The 21,083-nt window shown below is 35.8% G+C and overlaps 1 protein-coding gene and 1 long non-coding RNA gene across 35 annotated transcripts in view; one reads left to right on the forward strand and one right to left on the reverse strand.

Annotated features, from left to right (window-relative positions):
* Positions 1-21,083, reverse strand: part of DLG2 (discs large MAGUK scaffold protein 2) — a 1,975,849-nt gene that overhangs the window by 732,428 nt on the left and 1,222,338 nt on the right. For 2 of the 30 annotated variants that reach the window (XM_072794868.1, XM_072794864.1), the window contains exon 1: positions 5,714-5,865. The exons of 26 other annotated variants lie outside the window; for them this stretch is intronic. In XM_072794868.1, coding sequence (XP_072650969.1) covers positions 5,714-5,818 — 105 coding nt within the window. In that variant the 5' untranslated portion in view covers positions 5,819-5,865. Of the gene's footprint in view, positions 1-5,713; positions 5,866-21,083 lie in introns of those variants that run through there. 2 more of the 30 variants (XM_072794872.1, XM_072794870.1) reach the window with 1 other exon arrangement.
* Positions 1-21,083, forward strand: part of LOC140615097 (uncharacterized) — a 125,264-nt gene that overhangs the window by 78,302 nt on the left and 25,879 nt on the right. For all 5 annotated transcript variants that reach the window (XR_012015775.1, XR_012015771.1, XR_012015773.1 and 2 more), the window contains one exon: positions 16,759-16,949. This is a non-coding gene — a long non-coding RNA (uncharacterized lncRNA). The remainder of the gene's footprint in view (positions 1-16,758; positions 16,950-21,083) is intronic.

The raw sequence follows: 21,083 nt of genomic DNA on the forward strand, positions 1-21,083 counted from the left end.
GCCCTGTAAGGAGTTTATGGTAGCATACAAAATTAAGAGAAATCCCTCAAATTTTTGTAATACAAAGCCACAAAATATCATAAGAGAAATAGGGGCAAAGTCCCATGCTGGGTTCAAAAGAGAAAGGCAAGTAGGATTAGGGTGAGAAGGCCTGAGTTCTTTCATGGTCTTACTAATCTGTCTGATATTAAACAAGGTACCTGACCCTACTGATCTAAAATGGAGATGATAATATGGGGCCAGTTTTAGGTTGGCATTGTGATGATTAAATAAGAAAAAAATAGATTAAAGCAGAGTGTGAGCATATTCTCTACTCTTATTTTTCTTCAGTGAGTGTTAATCAGGTTGAAATAATGAGGGAGACATCCTCTGGTTATGAGGTGTGAGAGAAGTCTTGGGGAAGTGATGTGAGTTAATTATTGAATGACAGAACCTCATCTTTCAAGCCTAGTATATTCAGCTGATTTACTTGCCTTCCCTCTAGCTCTTGTAGGGCTAGTTCCTATCCCTGGACCACTTACACAATAACTGGCCCGTTTTAGTAAAGATTTTCTGGCTGCAGAAAATAGAAAGTAGCTTATAGTAGTTTAAGCAAAATCTAAACTCTCATGTTGAAAGGGCAGGAAGCACAGCAGATTAACCATTTGATGAATAGGAATTAAGGACTGGGAATTCTGAGAGACCCAGGAAGCCACAGTTGCCTCTGCCAGTCTCTCACTGTTCCTGTCAGCTCATCTCTTTCAGTATCTTTTTTAGGGACCATGTGGTTTCTCATGTCCTTTTCTCTTTCTACATTTCTTTCATACCTGTACATAAGCTATCTCTGTTTCATATGCCCTCACTTCCAGGCACAGACTGGTGGTGTAACCTGTAGGCCAGGCCATATGTAGTAAGGGTAATGAATGAAGCCAGGTGTCTGGAAGACATCTTGTTTTCCACTGAAGATTCTCTTCAAAAGCTCCAGTGCCTTACTCTGAGACTGAATTATTCAGTGATTTTCTTCTGATTGACTTTAAATGAATGATCAAACTCTTATCCTTGTTGTTCCTGACCTTCTTCCCTGGTGCTCAAAGAGGAAGATCAGGACTTGGGGAAAGTTGATAACTAGTTCTCATTCCACACTGCTTTTCTATGCCTCAGTTCCTTTGTACCTATTGTTTCACCTTTCTTATCTCCTTCACTTATTTTAAAACCATCTCAAGACTTCTCTTTTCAATCTTCCTACATCATCTTTCAACTCCAATCTGAGCAGATTGATCACTCTCATCTTCCTGCATCTTCAGTGGCTTGTTCATTCCTTGATTGCTGCTTCTACTACAATGTGTTGCAACTGGTTCAGTCTTAGTGGTCTTCTCCTTATCTAGTGAACCCATTAAGAAATAAGTTCTGGAGTCTCATAACTAGTTTCTTTACATTTATTAGCTATGTGATCATGGGAAAGTCACTTAACCTCTGTAAACTTTGTAAAATGGAGAGGATAGTGCCTGCACTAGAGAACTGTTGTTGGTAGAATTGGGTGAAATAAAGTGTGAAGTGCTTAGAACAGTACACAACATAAAAGAGGTGTTCAATAAATACTGTCACTTTTAAAACTACGAGTGTCAAGCCCAGGATGTGTCAGACAGGATGTACTAATTGTTTGCTAGGGAAATTAACAGGTATTTTAGAACTACAAAATGTTTGGGAAAGAATATTTTATTCCATTTGTCTTGTTTGTACAGGCTTTGCAAAAATATCTACAGTTGCTATACTATGATAATAGATGTGTATCTGGGTATGCATGTGTGCAATACAGAATTGCAACTCTGAGAAATGAACAACTCTCACAGGATGGCATCAAAGTGTGCAATACAGATATATATGTAATTGCTTATTTATGTTTGTCTTCTCCCCTAGAATGTAAATGCCCTCAGGACAGGTTTAAGTTTGTCCTATTTATTGGTACATGCTCAGTCATATTACACAATTTTTCTGATACATAAAAAGTAGTTAAAATAAATATTGGTTCAATAAATGAGCAGATGGAAAAATGGACCACTTTTATGCAATTGGTAAGTACCTTTACGGTTCCCTCCATTTGAAGCCCTTCTTCCTCCATCATCACTGCCATCACTGCATGCCAATATTTTATTTAACATTTAAAATCTAGCTGATAACCTTTCTGCCAAACTCTCACCTTTACTTTTAATTTTTATGGTAATTCAGGAGTACTTAGGGCACTCAACACTTAATTTCTGGTGTTAGAGTCATCTGTGTATCTGTTTGAAAAAATTCCTCATGAGCAGAATTGATGTAGGTTTCATCAGGTTTCTCCTGGTTCATCTGAGTATTTCTCCCAATGCTCAGCAAGCTGCATGGCATTCACTTAAGACAGAATTAAAACAGCAGCAGCAGAAGGAAAATCAACTTTGTTCATTGCAGCAAGAAACAGTGCGGTGCTACTTGGGCAAGAGATAATGAAGTGTCTCTTCCAAAAGAGACAAAAGTGATGACCAAAAGTGATGGTGTCATAAAAGTTTAAGTGTACCTGCAGGTCCTTATCCTGTGCTTGTACTATGCCTAGAACATAGGAGGAGCTCAATAAAAGATGAGTGAAGTGAATGAACTAATACTGAAGAGAAACACAGGTCAGTCTCTATGAAAAGAACTACTGATTTGGTAGTTTTTACAAGCATATCCATTCACTTGAATAATAAAACAACAAAACTTTTGATTTGCCTGGACCCCAAAGATACTAAATGTCTAGAAAGATGTACTTACAGTTCCAATGGTGGAACCAATTTACAAGATTCAAGAGAGAGCTTTTTATTCTTCATCCATCCAATAAATATTTACAATTTATTTTGGCTGGCACTTATGCTAAAGATATGGGAAATTCTGTGTTCCTGTTTTATACTCAGTGGTCTTGGGTCAAATAGATGAATTTGCTTGAGATTCCAGATTTGATGTCCACCTCATCATTATAAGGCATGATCTGTTATATGAAGTCAAATACTGGACCACTGAAAGATTTCATGGACTGGCTTCCTTGTTTGTATAGATTATTTGAGACAGTTACATTCTCCTGGTATCAGCTGCTTTAAGTTCCCTCTCACCAAGATAAACTTTAGGCTGTATAGCTAGATTCTCTGACATTGATTTTATTATGACTTGAGATTTTATGTCAAGTTTATTGTTATCACAGAAGAACACTGACTAAAAAACTCTTTGTTGTCTATAGCTAATATATTGCTTGTGTGAGACATGGTCTACACCATGTAGGTAGCTCTGCATTCTAATGATGTGTTAGAAATACACACTTATAGGAGATATACAAACATTTACCTGCTCATGAAATTTTCAGGTCAGGTTTCCTAAGATAGCTACATAATATATGTCTACATTTTCTGTGCATTATTTATTTTTAGTATTTTATTTTAAAGGAGAACCAGGTTAATTTTAAAGGTGGCAATTGATTAAATCAATATATTTTGTCATTTCCTCAATAGGGAAAATATATGTATCTTTAGAATTTATTTGTATATCTCAAAAAATGCAGGGTATCATTAGGCAAGTATATCATACATCCACTTATGTATATGTGTGTGTAAATATGCGTGTGTGTGAGTATATGAATTACATTATTGCTGGGTTTAAAAAAGTATGAATTAGTATTCTTCTTCTGAGATCTAAATTATATCTTCTGACAAAAAATAAACTGAGAAAAAAAAAATAAACTGAGGCTCAATTTAAACAGATTTATCTCTGATAGTAATATTTTAATAATAGCTATCATTTCTAAAGGCAGTCTTCAAAAATTGTGATGATATAATGATATATTTAATGCAAGACTTGGAAAAAAATGATAAGATTTGAGAGATTGACAAACTCCTAATATCTTTTAAACAGATTTAGAGCAGTCAAAATGAAACAAACCTGAATAAAACTGTGCATGTATGCAGTAGAGGGACTTGGGAACAGACACAAGAATGGAAGAAAGAGTGGCCCGTGGACTATGGGAATTGAATCCAAGGCTATTTCTTTTCCTCATAAGACTCTATCCCCTGCATTAACACATTGCTGCTCCCACCATCATCCCATTGCAATGCTTTAGTCAAGGTTTATTGTTTTCTCCAGATGGATTTAAATAGAAATAATTTTATTAGGTCAGTATAGACAAAGCTGTTAATGAAAACTGCCAAGATGCTAGAACTGGAGATTTGTTATTTGATTTCATTTCTCAAGTGCTCACCAAGCACCCCTTGTTGTGCTAGGCACTATGCTAGACCCTGGGGATATATGCATCCTATATGTAGGGAGTTTAAGACAGGAAAATAAGAAAACAAGTGTTAGTTTCTTCCTTCAACTTACTTTCCTTTTCTCTTTCACTCCAAGAAGTTACAATATAAGAGAGAGAGAGAAAAAAAAAAAAAAAACACTTGTAACAAGATATGTTAGGTGATAAATTGGAGGAGGTGCATGCAAGGAACCTAAAAGGGAGAAAAGAACTGCCTGCCTAAAAAAATTGCTCCACAATTAGGTGATACTGGCTTCACAAAGAATATCATAGTCTCCTTGATAAAACAAAGGAAGAACAGTTTAATAAAGACAATAGGAGCAAACTATGCACATCCGATTCCAGTTCAATGTAGAATCATTATAACATAATCTGATTTAGAGAGCTTTTCATCATTAGTTTTTAAATTCCTTGCAAAAATTATATTTTATGTCTTTAACATCAAGACAATGTACAGAGATCCAACTAGAAAACAGTACTCCATGAGAAGAACTTTAAATGTAGCACAGCCTTTGAAACACTTAGGCGATTCCCAAGTTATAGAGAAAAATATAATGGGACCTAACTTGCATCGGTTGAAAAAAACTTGAACTTCAAAGTTTATTCCCACTATGGATAGAGGTATGTCTCTTGAGTTTCTATGTCAGAAATAATGTTTTACTTGAGAGATTCCAAATAATTATTAACAGAGACTAATTGTTGAGAGTGTCCCTTATTTCTTAATTCCTTTATTCTTAATCCTTAAAAAGATCTAATTAAAGAATCAAATATTTTAAAACTCTTTTTCAAAGTCCCATTTACCTAATCTCAGCCAATCTAATGTAGCCAGCTTGGTTCCTCTGGTTAAATAATTATAAGCAAAAACATTATTTCTGCAATGTGTAACACAATGACATTGACTTATTAATTTATTTTACATATGTATACATTTCTACCAGCTATATTTACAAATTTCTAAATAGTGCATCATTGCTTTATGAAAGGAATAGTCATGCTTTTCAAGAGAGATTTTATGGTGGATTTTACTTGGATAAGCAACCAAAATATAAGAACTAACTTTGGATTCTTGATCTATATATCAAGCTACTCTAAGGAATTCTGAGGGAATCAACCAAAAAATACATACTGTAAGTTGCGTCAAATACTGAGACGAGAAATATCCTTCTTGTTTCCTTTCTTTAGTACATGTTACTTTTAGAAACTACTTTCTTTAGGGGGACGAGTTTGCTTGCACCACTCTTTACTTTCTCATTGATCAATGTCTGCCTGTATTAAGAATTCAGACTTCATAGGGAGAAAGAGAGATATATTTATTCCATATAAGAGCTACAGAGAAGATACCACATCTTTAAATGCATATAACACATGCCATTTATCTACAGCTATAAAAGGAAAAAGAAAAAAATCTTTAGGAAAATAAAAGGAAATTTTCCTTACCGGAATGAATGCATGTTGCATAGCTTGCTCACATTGTTTTAAGGAGGCAATAGTATCCCACAAAAGCTGATAATTTTCAGCCCGGGAAGCACTTGGCCGTTGCATAGCGAAAGCTAGTAACACTCAAACTGAGCTCAAAGAACCCAGTTGAAGAAGGAAAAAACCCTGCAGATCTGTTACATAAACTTCTTAATTAGATCTGCTACACAAACTGCTATCTTAAGACTTTAAAAAAAAAAAAGTTAATCAGAACATTTCTTTTGGGGGATAACTGGGCATGACTTGAACAGAGACAGATGTTTTCATTGGGAAGGATTTTCGTTCCCACACTTGTGAAAAGAAATCCCATCAATGTTCCCCTGTCTTCACACGGGTCTGGCGAAACTGCACATACCATAAGTGTGTGGGGGGAAAGAAGTAGGAGGGAGAGATGTGAAAAAATATTTCTACCAGAAGATTTGGGTGGCAGGCCATGAAGGTAGAATTTGAGTAGCTTGTGAAAAGTAGTAAAATTGATGGGAGTGGGTTACATACACACATATATGTACGTGTGCAGGTGTCTACACTTGTCTTCTGTGTGAGAAATACAATTATATACATTCATTCTCACAGTGTTATTTAATATGTCTAACTCTTCTCACTTTAGATCTAGACATGACATTTACATCTACAAAGTATTACTACCTTTATTACCTACAGAGTTGTATATCTGAAGTATCCCTAAAGACTAACCAGAAGTTTCTGAAGTATAAAAATGCAGTCACTTATTTATCTTAAATTTAAAAGTATTTAGAGGATCTTTCTATTGCCTTATGTATTGGAGAAAAGTCACATTTATATGTCATTTTAGGTAGAATTTTCATAATTAATGCCAGGAGAATTAGCCTCTAAATAGTCTTGGGACCAGAGAGTGGTCTGCACAGAACAGGAACATGTTAATTCCAAAGAAATTGGTTACACACTTTAACAACAAAAAAGGCTAGTATAAAGCACCAAATAAAATCTGAATAACAGAATATAGTGACATTCTGAATGTTTCTTCACCTAAGACAGGAGCCCTCAAAGTGAAGTAAAGCTGTACTAGCCCCCCATAGTATCTGTGGGATTGTTGAGTTGGGGGTAGTGCATCTTGAAAAAAGATGCTGAGCACTCAGAAATTCCAAAGGAATCTATACTCTCAGAGCTAGTTACATAGCCAACAAGGAGAACATTTATTCAACCATTTCTAGAGGTAAGGGGTAAACTGAGGGCAATATGTAATATAAAAAAATAAGCTGTGCTTTTAATTGACCTAGAAAATCTAAGGAGTACAAAACAAGGTACAAGTTGTAGGAAATAGTTTGATGACATAAATGAAGGATTTTTACTGCATTATTTTTAGAAGAGCTGCATGATTTGGGTTACCTAGTTTTTCTGCATTTAAGTCTTGGCAATGGCAGATTAGTTCATGATGATGACCTTGTGGTATGAAAATCTCAAAGGCTGAAACTTTTCCTCTTATCTCATTATTTTCCACTTTTTTTTTTTTTGAAAGAATTGGAAGTAGAATAGATCTTCCAAAATTTCTACCTGGGTAATTCATAGGAAGGTTATTTTTCCTTAATATCTCATGAGTATACAACATAAGGCTATTGCCATTAGTTTGTTTTTCAATATCAATTCAACCAACCTTCTCTTTTTCTCATTCATGGTGTTCTTCTGTTCGGCTCACACCCACAGTCCCTCCTCTGCCTTCATTCCTGCCCTTATACTCTCCCATCTGCCCCAGCCACATGCTTCTTCCTGATACACTGTCGACCAGCCAGCCCACAACTTCTAGAAGATATTCCTTTACTAGTAAATGTTCCGTATTTCTTAAACAACAGGAAAATAAAAAAGTTGTTTTGTAAGTTATCCTCCAAAATTCCAGCCAATCCTTTCTGAATCCCTTGGACAAATATTCACCATTATTTCAGCTCCCAGCTGTATCTTCTGTCCCACCTTGCACTTCTCCTACCTCTTGTTCGTTAGGTCCCTTCATTCTTTTATTTAAGCAGCATGTCCTAAACGATCCTCATTTCCTTAATTTTTAGGTAGATAATCTGCAGTCCACATGTAGAAACTCTTCATAAAAAATGATCTTTGAATCACTCATTCATTCTTTGATACAATAAACATATCAAGCATCTCGTGTGTTATACTTTTTTGATTGTACTATGGACACATGAATATATCACATGCTGAATTGTCTTTAAGAAGCTTAAAATCTAATTGAAGGGATGATACATGTCACGAATAACAAAAAGCCAAGTTGAAAAATGGTTAGTGCCATAAAAGAGGTAGCAGAAACTACTCACAAAACAATGAAAAAGAAAAAAAAAAAAAAACCACTGGGGAAATTAGGGCAGCCTCATGGAAGATTTAGCACTTTGCCAGAGCTTGAAGTTAGGGTAAAATTTGGACAAGCAGAGATAGATGGGGGACACTCCTAAGGAAGGAAAATAGAACAAAAGCAGAGTGGGAAATTAGAGTCCATTACTGGTTGGTTTGGAAGGAACATGACACCAAGAGAGCTTAATAGTAAGATTTATACTGGAGCTGAAGCTACTCTTAAATGCAAACTCAATCACTTCCTATTCCTAATGCTAACCAATCTTAGCTCTAAGCAATTTTTAGATGGTCAATGTGCGTATATTCAGTGAAACTCTTTTTTTTTAAGATTTTATTTATTTATTCATGAGAGATACACAGAGAGAGGCAGAGACATGGGCAGAAGGAGAAGCAGGCTCCATGCAGGAAGCCTGATGTGGCACTCGATCCCAGGACTCCGGGATCCCATCCTGAGCCAAAGGCAGACGCTCAACTGCTGAGCCACTCAGGTGTCCCATATTCGGTGAAACTCTTTTTAAACTTCATGAGGTGGTAAATTCCATATATTTGTTACCCAATTTTTAAGTAGGTGCACTGGTATACTTTGAGGCTTTAGATGGTTCAATTATCTAGGTCATATTACTTACTTAATGATTTAATTTTTATTAAGAACATATTACATGTTTTATACTCATGCTCGATAACTGTTGTAAGTTCTACAATCTATTTCTTCAACGTTCAAGTGAAGTACACCATGAATCTCACCTGATCAAATATTTGACTTAGCCCAACTTGGCTCAGATTAACAAACATTTATTGAGCTCTACTATGTGCTCAGCACTGTGCTGGAAACAGAGTGCAAAGATAAATGTATTTCAAGCCTCTGTTTCTTTTCAATGACTCTTCAATGTACATTTGTTCCTGCCTGTAAAGTAGAGTTTATGTATTTTCATCCTGTTAGCAAAATACCTGATATCTAATGGCTGCCCATTTTTCCTTTAAACATAGTTATTAGGCTATATATCCATCATATCTAAATATATCACCATGTTTTAAATTATATTACGGGCCTTAGGATGTCTGAAAGTACTTTTTGTATAATGGTATTACCATACCCAGACAAGTCTTCATTTGAATGCTTTCTGTTGGTGATTGGTTTAAATATAACTTCATGACAATTGTACTTCCAGTAAAAAATGTAGTAACAGGGCTTGGATTTACACTCTGGTCTGAGACAACTAATAAATGGAACAAAAATGTAAAACAATGAATTTCAAATATGGATATCAGCCAACAAATAACAGTGAACTCTGAGTGATAGGAAATAAATAAAATAAGCCTTGTTGCTGCCCCATATACAACCTTGAATATCCAGGCCACATTGTAGGGGATCCAGTTGAAACCAAATGAATTTGCTAAGTTGAAGAGATAGAGTTGGTTTTCTAGAGGGACCGAAGTAACAAGGAGACACAGAGATGTCTATAATTATAGTTGGTATTTTAAAACCCAAATAATTAATAGAATAAGCAGAATAATCTGTAAGGATATAGAAGACTTGTAGAAAACCACCTATCAATTTGAGCTAGTGTAGCTTTAAAGAACACTCCACCCAGCAACAGCAAAATATATACATTCTTTCAAAGTGCTCATGGAACATTTACCAAGACACAACATATTCTGAACCATAGTCAATTTCGATAAACTGAAAGGGAGTCAGGACAAAGAGAATATATTATCTGACCACAGTGAAATTATGTTAGAAATCAAAGTAAAACAGTATCTTGGAAGTCCTAAAATATTTGGAAACTAAATAAAACATAAATAACTCACTGCTAAAGAAAAAATTAAAATGAAAAAATTAGTATGTATTTTGACCTGAATAAAAATAAAACCACAACATATCAAAATGTGTTGGATACTCTTAAAGACAGGATTAAGAGAATGTATATAGCACTAAACACTAATTTGAAAAGAAAAAAAGATCTCAGATTAATGATCTCAGCTTACACTTTTCACAAGTGGAAAAATATAGCAAACTAAAAAAAGAAAGAAAAAACAAAAGAAGCAAAAGAAAGGAAATAAAAAGGATCAGAAAATAATGTAAAGAAAGTTAATAAAACTAATAGCTAGTTCTTTGATAATATCAATAAAATTGACAATCCTCTCACAAGACTAATGAGGAGAAGAGAGAAGAAATAAATTATCAAAATCATGAATGAGAGAGGTAATAGCATCACTATGGATCTTACAGCTGTGAAAGGGTCAATAAGAAAATCTCACAAACAACTTCATGCCAACAAATTTGAAACCTTAGATGAAATGAATTCCTTGGGAGATAAAAACCACCAACACTTACTCAAGAAAGGTAAGTAACATAAATAGCCATCCATATATCTACTAAAGATACTGAATTTGTACTTAAGAATCAAGAAACCAAGACCCAGATGACTTCACTGATGAATTCTGCCAAGCATTTAAGGAAGAAATAATAATATTCTACAAACTCAGACAACTAAAGAGGAAAGAATACATTCTAATTTGGTTTTGGGGGGCCAGATTACCGTGGTACCAAACCAGATGAAGATATTACCAGCAAAGCAAATACCCATATGCTCTCATGAATATATATCTATATATTCATGAATATATATGCAAAATTTTCTAAACAATTTGTTAGTAAATAAAATTCAGAAACATATAAAAATACAATGCATCATGACCAAGTAGGTTTAACCTTTGAAAACAATTCAATACAATTCATGATATTATTAAAAAAAAAACAACAAGCAAACAACCATATGATCATCTCAGCAGGCACAAGAAACATTATACAAAATTCAATATCCATTCCTGGCTTTAAAACACCCTCTCTGGACAAGACAGAGATAAGTCTTTTCTTATCACTTCTTTCTTTTTTTTTTAAGATTTTATTTATTTATTCATGAGAGAGAGAGAGAGAGAGAGAGAGAGAGGCAGAGAACAGAGGCAGAGGGAGAAGCAGGCTCCATGCAGGGAGCCCGATGTGGGACTCGATCCTGAGACTCGATCCTGAGACTCGATCCTGGATCTCGATCTTGGGACTCCAGGACCACGCCCTGGGCCAAAGGCAGGCACCAAACCACTGAGCCATCCAGGGATCCCCCTCTTAACACTTCTATTCAGCATTATCTGAGAAGTTCTAGACAGTGCACAGATGAAAAAATAAATATTGGAAAGGGAAAAATAAAAGTGTCTTTCTTTCCATATGGCATAATTTTCTATGTAGAAAACCTCATAGAGTCTAAAACAAACTTTAGAATCTATAAATGACTTCAACAAGGTTTCAGAATACAAGATAAATACATAAAGATCAAATTGTATTTCTCTATATTAGCAGTAACTAAATGCAAATTGAAATAAAAATGATACCATTTATAATAAATATAAAATACTTAGGTATAAACTATATAAAACATGTACAAACCATGTACACTGAACAACACAGACCTTTCCTGAGAAAAATTAAGGCCATATAAATGGAAAGCTAAACCGCATTTCTGGGTAAAAATACTATTTTAATATTGTTAATATATCACATTCTGAAAAATAATTTATAATTTCAATGAAATGTAATCCAAGTAAAAAACTCAGCAATGTTATTTGTTTGTTTGCTTATTTATTTGTCCTGGAGAAACTGCCAAGTTGATCCTAAAATTTTATAGAAATTCAAAGGATATAGAATAGCCAAAACAACTTTGAGGAGGAAAAATACATTCTAGAAAAAGTACTATTTGTTTTCTAGTCTTATTATAAAGTTAAGATAAAGCGGTGTGGCATTGGCATAAAGATAAATAATATACCAATGGAACAGAATAGAGACTCCAGGAATTGACCCAGTCATCTATAGATAACTGATTTTCAATAAAAGTGAAAAGGGAATTCAATGGGGAAAGGTTATCTTTTCAACAAATGATATTGGAACAACTGGATATCCATATGCAAAATAACAAACTTTGATGTACGCTTCTCTTTAAAAATTAACTTAAATTAGATTATAGACCTATACATAAAACCTAAATTAAACTAAAAAAAGAAGTAGAAGAAAATCTTTGTGACTTTAGGTTAGATACAATAACAAAAGCACAACCATAAAGGAACAAACTGATAAACTGGATATCAACAAATTTAAAAATTTCCATTCTTTGAAAACCATTGGTAAGCCAAAGAAAACCAAAGCCACAGAATGGAGGCAAAACTTACAGACCGTATATCTAATAAAGGATTTGTTTCTGAAATATAGAAAGAACTCTCAAAACTCAATAATAAAGGAAGAAACAATCCAATTAAAAACAAGCAAAACATTTTAACAAAGACTTCACCAATGAAAATGTACATGTATTGAATAAGCATATAAAAAATGACTGACATTGTTATTCAGTAGACAAATAAAAACTAAAAATACAGTACGATACCATTACACTCCTCCTAGAATGGCTAATATTTAAAAAAAAATACAAACTATTCCTAGGGTTGTTGAAGATGTGGAAGATTGGAATTTTTATACATTGCTGGTGGGAATACAAATGGAACAAGTACTTTGGAAACAGTATAGCGGTTTTTGTTTGTTTTTGTTTTTGTTTTTTAAGTTAAATATACACCCACTATATGATTAAACTATTTGACTCCTAGATATTTATCCAAGAGAAATGAAAGCATATGTCCATGTAAAGACTCATACACAAATATTTCTAGTAGCTTTATTAGTAATAGTGAAAACTAGAACAACATCAACAGATGAGTGGGTAAACAAACTGTGACAAATGAATGCATATGAACGAACTATGGGTACATACAACACATGAATGAATTTCAAAATAATCATGCTGAATCAAAGAAGACAGGAAGAGTACATATTGTATAATCCCATTTATCCACAACTCTAGAAAATGCAAACTAATCTATAGTGACAGAAAGGAGAACCTGGGTATGAGGAGGTAAGGAACATGGGGGAGGGAGATGGATGGAGAGATTACAAAAGGGTAGTAGGAAACTTTTGAGGGTGATGGATACATTCGTTACCTTGAATGGATGGTTTCACAAATTAAAACTTATCAAATTGTATATCTTAAATGTCTTTAGTTCATTGGATATTAATTAACTTCATTGAAGCTATTTTTTAAAATTTCTTTAAAAGTTCCTGGAAACACGGCAGAAAGTCTCACTCTCCTGGGTTTTATCCCAAGTGACAAGCTCTGTCACCATTTAATATTATAAACTTGTAGTTTGGTCCATCTCTCACAGGAGGGGAGATGATTAGAAAGCAATGACTTTCTAGCAGGAAGGGAAACACAATATATGGATAAGTTTAACCTGGAAAAAAAGGGGCTAGAGTTCATATCCAGGGGCCATACCCTTAGTTATGATTCTTGCCCTAATTAGCTGTAAGATCTTGGTCCACTTATTTTGCTTTGACAAGCTTCAATTATTCATCTATAAAATAAAAAGCTTAGATTCAACCATCTCCTTTGTCTTTCAGAGCTATAATTCAGTGATCTGTGAATATATTTTAATCCTCAGTAATCCCATTTTCTTCTTAAAGGAAGCACTTACAGACATGACCTTAAATTTAGCAAAGATATCCCATGTAATTTTGAATTATGCATTATGTCCTGCATGCTGATAATCTCTCTCTAGTAAGACAGTAAGCTCTCTTAAGAGTGGGATCCTCGGGATCCCTGGGTGGCGCAGCGGTTTAGCGCCTGCCTTTGGCCCAGGGCGCGATCCTAGAGACCCGGGATCGAATCCCACATCGGGCTCCCGGTGCATGGAGCCTGCTTCTCCCTCTGCCTGTGTCTCTGCCTGTATCTATCTCTCTCTGTCTCACTGTGACTATCATAAATAAAATAAAATAAAAATTTAAAAAAAAAAAAAAAAAAAAGAGTGGGATCCTCCATCTTAAAATTTCTGGCTTCCCTGTCACATTTAAAGTTCAGAGCTTACTTCATTGTAACAGTGACATTATAACTGATATTAAAATTGTAAGAATAAAAATTCACTGTTTTACTTTTTAAAAAACTACTTTCCCCTCCAGCATCCTTCTCATCCCCACGAAAGTACTATTTTCAATTTACAGATAGACACAGAGGCTAATGTAAATTGCTTTACCACTTACTAGCTATGTTGGACAAGTTACTTGCTTTTTCTGCATAGTTTCTCATCTATAAAATGGAGGTAACAGTACTTACCTTTTAGGATTAAATGAGTTAATATTTGCAAATCTTCAGAGCAGAACCAGGCACACAGTAAGCACTTCTACTCATAGTGTTTCTGAAGTTAATTTCATTTAAATTTACTAACATACACATAATTAGTAAGAGATATGTAGGTAATAAAATCTACAATAAATTTGCATCTTTTGACTCCATTTGACTCGTGATCAGAAAGTATTTAGGTAATTGTAGATTTATCTTTCCTGATTACCACTATACCCTAGTCTAAAGTATGTATCCTCTTTATGTTTTTTCTCCCTGAAACCTGATTCTTCCTTCACAGTTCCCATCTTAACATATATTTGTTTCTTCACTTTATTTATTTATTTACTCATTTATTTATTTATTTGAGAGAGAGAGAGAGTAGGGGAGGAGCTGAGGGGGAGGGGGAGAGAGAATCTCAAGCAGGCTCTGTGTCCAGTGTGGAGCCCAATTTAGGGATTGATCTCACGACCCTGAGATCATGACCTGAACTGAAACAGAGTCAGACACTTTCCTGGCTGAGCCACCCAGGTGCCCCATTCACTTTTTATTTCTAGTCTTTCCCACTAAGCTATAGTTTCAGAGAAGAGACACAAATGTTCAGTCAGTACAGTGCCTGGGATATGATGGACTCCTTCAGTGTTTACTTGATATTATGATTCATGAGCTCTAAAATAGATAAAATCCTACCTACTAAAACTCCAAAAAACTTATGTTAGTATATTTATCATGTTCTTTTTTATTTTCAAGAATATATGGTGAGTTTGGTCACAGGTTTTATTATCAAAAATTCACATGTGATCCATGTTCCCCTAGTTAAGAGAGAATGACATGTCTTTTTTGATGAGACAAGACTCACATTATTGTACCAGGGTTAAAGGTCAAACGAACTTTTACTGTATGCAGTAATGTTCCAGAGGGCATGAAATGAACTGTAGTATATAAAGATTCATACAGTAGAGAAATGCGCTGTAAATTCAATTGGTCAGTTAGTCATATTTCAAAAGTGTTTAAGAGATGCAAGTCTTTGTAATAAAGTGCTGTTACCTACTCTCGGCTGAGTCTTTGGAATCATAACTCCAGTATTTTATGGGAGAGAAAGCAAGTGATCCCAAAGAAGCTGACTGAAGCAGGAAAAACACTAGGTCTCCTTGGAACATAGTTTTACCAAACACTAGGTCACAGCTCATTAACCCTCAGGGCAGGGTTAAGGTCAGGGCTAACCTGGATAGAACTCTGAAGAAGATCAAGTTTGTCTTCCTCATTTTCTTCCCCTTCAAGAGCCCTTACCTCTTCTCCTCTGGGTTCTCCTGACAGAAGGAAAGCTACGTGAACTCATTGGTAGGACAGTGTTAAGAATTTAATGTCTCCCGCTTGCTTTCTTGATTCTTTTTGAGGACAGGTGTCATTCTTATTCCTTTGTTTATCCCCAGGCCCTAGCACACAGCCTAGCATGTCATAGGATTGTCAATGGTTTGTTAAACAAATGGATGGATGTGAAAAGTATTGCACTTAATATTGATAATGACGGTAATTCCTTATATTTATAGAGAACATTTTGCTGACAAAGCACATTCACAACTAGGAATTCACTTTCCCTTTACTTTTTATCCTCTATCTATTCACTCACTTAAATACTACTACAACAGGGGTGCCTGGCTGGCTAGTTGGTAGAGCATGCAGCTAGATCTCGAGGTACTGAGTTCAAGCCCCATGTTGGGCTTAAGTTTATGTAAAAAAAAAAAAATATATATATATATATATATAATGACTCCTTCATTTATATTCTTGGTCCAGATTTCTCTCCTGAATTGCATATTCTACTGCTGCTGGTCATTTCCATCCAAGAATCTCACAGACATCTCAGACTTACTGCCTTCAAAATCTGAGCTCTTATCCTCTTTCCTCCCCCTCAAATCTGTGTCTCTTTCATTTGCTTATCCAGTAAATCTCAGCTCCCTCCAGTTGGTTAAGCCATAAGCATCCATCGCAGGAACCCCCAATATCCACTTCATCATGACCCCTGACCTGACTGGCATTAACTTTGCCCATCACCATTGTCATCTTGTATCCTTTCTCCCCCCTCAATGCTGCAGCTCCACCAGCCTGCTTTCAGTATGTAGGATATGATGAGACTCATTCTCATGTCAGTTCCTATGCAAATGTTACTTTGCCTGAAAACTTCTCCCACTTCTTCTCCAGAATTCTCTCCCACTTATCTTTCAAATCTCAGTTTCACTGTGCATTGTAGGAGGCTTAGCAGCATCTCTGTCCTCTACTCATAGATGTCAGTTGCTCTCCCTTCCCCCAGTTGTAATCCCCAAATAGATCTCCAGACATGCCAAATGTCTCCTGGGGGGATAAAATCCTATCTACTTGAGAACCACTGCTCTAGACCCTATTGGGGCAACCTGTCATAGTTTTTCACGGAACCTAGTTTATAAACCTCTTTTTTGTGACTTTCAGATTTTTGCTGGACTCCTTGTTGGACTTCTCATTGGACTACCCCAAAACCAGAAGAGTCCTTTTGTGTATCATTGCATCACCTATACATACACAATGTGTGGCATTTGTTGAATAGATGAATGGATTTGATTATCGCAAAAATCACGTGGAGTGGGTACAGCCACAATTAGCATTCACGTCTCAAAACTGAGGTAACAGATAACACTGAATGAGTAAATGATAGGCACATGGATCACATCAGGAATAAATGGTAGATAGAAGACTTGAACTTAGGTTTTTGCACTCTCAGGTCTTTTTGTCAGCATGTATTATTTGATTGCCATTATCATGTTTTCACCTTCTCAGATTGCTTGCCCTTCCTCCCTTCCAAATTTCCCATAGCATTTTGTCTTTGCAGTCTATGCAACAGTAGTATATACCTAACTGTATTTCAAGGGTGAGATGACCAGGATCTCACAGAGGCTTCCAATAATGCTGTACTCTGATGCTTTTGACAATGCACGACATATTAAATACAGGAAGGAGGGGGTTAGGACCTTGCATGTTGAAATAGAAATGAAAAATGGAAAAAAATCAGTAACTCCCCTGAGTGAATTTGCTTCTATGATATTTGTAGCCCTGTGGTCCACTCTAGTAAAAAGCCTGGAAAGAAGTAATCACATGACAGGTTAAGATAATCTGATTTTAATGTAGGCATTGCAGAATTGCTAACTAGAACATGAAAGAACTATAAAGATGCTTGATTAAAGTTATCTTTTATTTCCATGCTGCCTAAGTATGGCCAAGCAGAAACATCTCAACTGGAAACAAGAAAAAAAAAATTAATGGCACTTTCAGTATGCCTATTGCCATTTCTGTTTTCCAAAGATTTGAGAGGCAAGATCCATACAGCATAGTTACCCAATTTTTTTCCAAACAAATATTTTTGAATGCCCAAGTGTTCCAATGACCAGTGATGAAGTGGCTGAGAGGGCAGGGCACACGGTTCAAAAGTAAACCTAACACTGAGGTGTCCCTCAGCCATGGAGAGGAGCTATGTTGGTGGGCCCTGTGATATTAGAATTTCCTTACTGGCAGCAAAATGCTGGGGGTTAAAGTACTTTCTCCTCTAAGCAATGCCTATACTTTCCTGTCTCTATACCAAAACAGAGAACATGGTTAAGGGTACAAGATCTGGAGTTAGGATTCCTGGGCTAGAATCCTAGTTGGACTGCTTTTTAATTATATGACCTTGATCACGTTTCTCTACTCCCTGGGATTCAGTTTCCTTCATCTATAAAATAGGTTGGATAGGGCAGCCCCGGTGGTGCAGCGGTTTAGCGCCGCCTGCAGCCCAGGGTGTGGTCCTGGAGACCGGGGATCGAGTCCCACATCAGGCTCCCTGCATGGTGCCTGCTTCTCCCTCTGCCTGTGTCTCTGCCTCTCTCTCTCTAGCTGTGTCTCTATGAATAAATAAATAAAATCTTTTAAAAAATAGGTTGGATAATGACATGTATATTATATGGTTGTCGTGAGGATTGAATAAGTCAGTTCATGTGACCAGCATAAAATAAATGCCCAATAAACGATCATTGACTATTATCTTTCTTTAAATATACCTGTTTCTATTTCTATGTAACACAAAGTTCTATCCATATGTCCTATGTTTCTCATCTCACTAGTTCATAAGCACCTCGAGAATACTGCATTTTCATCATTGCATAAGTATCTCATTTGATTCTTAAAAAAAAAAAATTCTATGAGGCTAGGATCCTTTTATCTATTTCATAAACAGGAAACTGAGACCCAGACCCATTGGAATGTGCCAAGGATTATGCATGGCAGGACCAGGGCTAAAGTGCTGGTCTCCTTAGGAATAATCTTTTGCACAGTTAACATCATAAAATTTTCACAGAGTCACTTCTTGTCTCAACTTAAGATATCAAAATAACCCTAAAATGAAGCTCCCTGAGAGTCTGTCTTCCCTTTTCCTTCCTCCTAATCAGTATGTCTCTCCTGGATAGCAACCACATATCTTAGTCAGTGTTTGAATAAGACTCTATCTCTCTTGCTACTTTTCCCTGTTCCCTCCTCCTTCCCTCCCTCACTCTCTTCCTCCTTCCCTCCATCCCTCCCTCTCCTTCTCCCTGTGACCAATAAGACACAGATATCTTATTGGTCTATTTCACTTGGAAGGAGAGGATGACATTACTGATGACTTTGAGGTTTCCAACTTGTATGGTGTGAAGACTGAGATCAGGTGAGAGAGCCAGGGAGAGGTGAGCCCAGATTACTAGGGCAGGCAACAAGCAAGCACTAGTGAAAAAGCAAAATGAATGGAGTTTGATTTAAAGGTAGATAGGTAGACAGAATGAAAAGGGGAGAGAGTCCTTGATTCTAGTAAAGCTGGTAGGCAGGGGAACAACAATTAATTAAAAATCTTGCTGGGGGAAGATTAATGGGTCTGCGTATCTGCTCCATTAATTATTTACTGTGTGAATTTGGGTAATTTAGTTAACCTTATCAAGTCTCAGCCTTCTTCTGTGTAAATTGTGAATAATAATAATTAATAATAATGTTTTCAAACTTCTAGGCATATTGTGAGGATTGAATGGATTATTTAACATTTCTTCACACATAAGAATGCTAAGTGAATAATACCAAATGTAAATTTACTATAAATATTATTATCATTAGTATTATTAATGTTATCAGGAAGGAGAAAGTATAGAAGGTCTGTGAGGTGAGGGGGATAAATTTCTGTTTGGCACTTTAGGCAATAAAGAGCTATGAGGATAAAGTATTATTCAAAGAAAATTTACAGTTATTTCTTAAATGACTGGGAGGTAAGTACTACAGATGCAGGAGCTCAGCTAGGATTTATTTTCAAAAGCCAGGTGTTTCTGGGTTAGAACAAAAGCCAAATCCCAGTCTCAGAGTCATCAAAAGCATTTATCCCCATGAAGTCCAGGCCTATTCACCCCAAAATGAAGTTGCACATAGACTATTAATGTATGAATAGCAAAACCACAAATTAAACAAACTAAATCATTTGAAATTATACTATGAAGTCAAGAGTGACATGTAAACTACTCCAAAGTTGAAAGGCTGGCCACAAGCACAAATAACAGATTCCACCAAAATAAACCTTGCAAATTTGATTTCACTGGAGTGTGTTGATGTGATCAAAGGTCAGTTAACATAGGGATCACAAACACTTATACTGGGGTGAAGCTTTTATAATGCACTAAGACTAAATATTACATTACCCAGGCACAGAAATATAATGTTTTGTGGGCTTTATAATTCCTCTACATCAGCAGTCTCTCCCCATAAAAATGTAAAAAAGCATATGCTTTTTGATATCCCTTTACTCAGCAATAATTTCCTTTAAAAACCATTTCAATGAACACTAAATGAACAAAAACTGTCAATTTTCCTTTTATAATGAAAAGAAAACTGCTGTGATGAAAAGGTTCTATTCATTATATCTAATTAAAAAGTTAATCCTTAGGCTCCTCATTTTTAAATTCTTTCAAATGGAACAAAAGAGTCTCTCTTTCAAAAATGGGAGACAAAAGCACAGTTATTAGGTAACACTACTTCTACAGTAAAGCCACAAACTTGGAATTAATATTGGCCTAAGCTATTGTGAGAGAATTAGGGAAAATTACAAGAATCAACCAAATCTGGCCTTTACTGACCTATGTTTTTCAATGCAGAAAAACCCCATTAGAGCACCAACAGTAGGGGATCAAATAAGCAATTGTGATCTAAGTCTTTTGTGCTACAGAGAGAGAAAAATGGTCTCTACATCCCAGCTGTGGTGTGTGTGTGTGTGTGTGTGTGTGTGTGTGTGTGTGTGTGATATGACTCACTCTTTTAATATGAGTAAGAGGAAACTTTATAGGTCCAGAGAGAGAGAACCAGAAGCAAGTTATTCTTCTAAATAGGTGAGCCTTTACCCCAAGATCCAGGCTTATAATCAATATTTTAATGTTACTCTTGAACCTCCTGATGCCCAGAGGAGAAGGGAGGAGAGGACCCTAGATAAATATGGGACATAATCCATCTGCATATGATGGTCTCACCTGGATCATGAGAAAGGAATGGGGAATAGTTCTGAGAGCCTAAATGCAAATTGTAGGATTATAAGCAGGTTGCATTTACCATTTCTCCCTTTTGCTTCAGTGTTTTAAGTATTTTAGGGGACTGTGTGGTGATAAAAGTAAGAAAGTCCTTTTCAAGGTACTCTTTGCTAGAGGGAGTAGTAACTGAATCCATAATACAGCAATGGATTTTATAAGGTGGCTTCCTACTTTTAATTAGCCAGCACCAGCAAGACC

The sequence above is a fragment of the Canis lupus genome, chromosome 23 (genome assembly GCF_048164855.1).
Source record: "Canis lupus baileyi chromosome 23, mCanLup2.hap1, whole genome shotgun sequence".
NCBI lineage: Eukaryota > Metazoa > Chordata > Mammalia > Carnivora > Canidae > Canis > Canis lupus.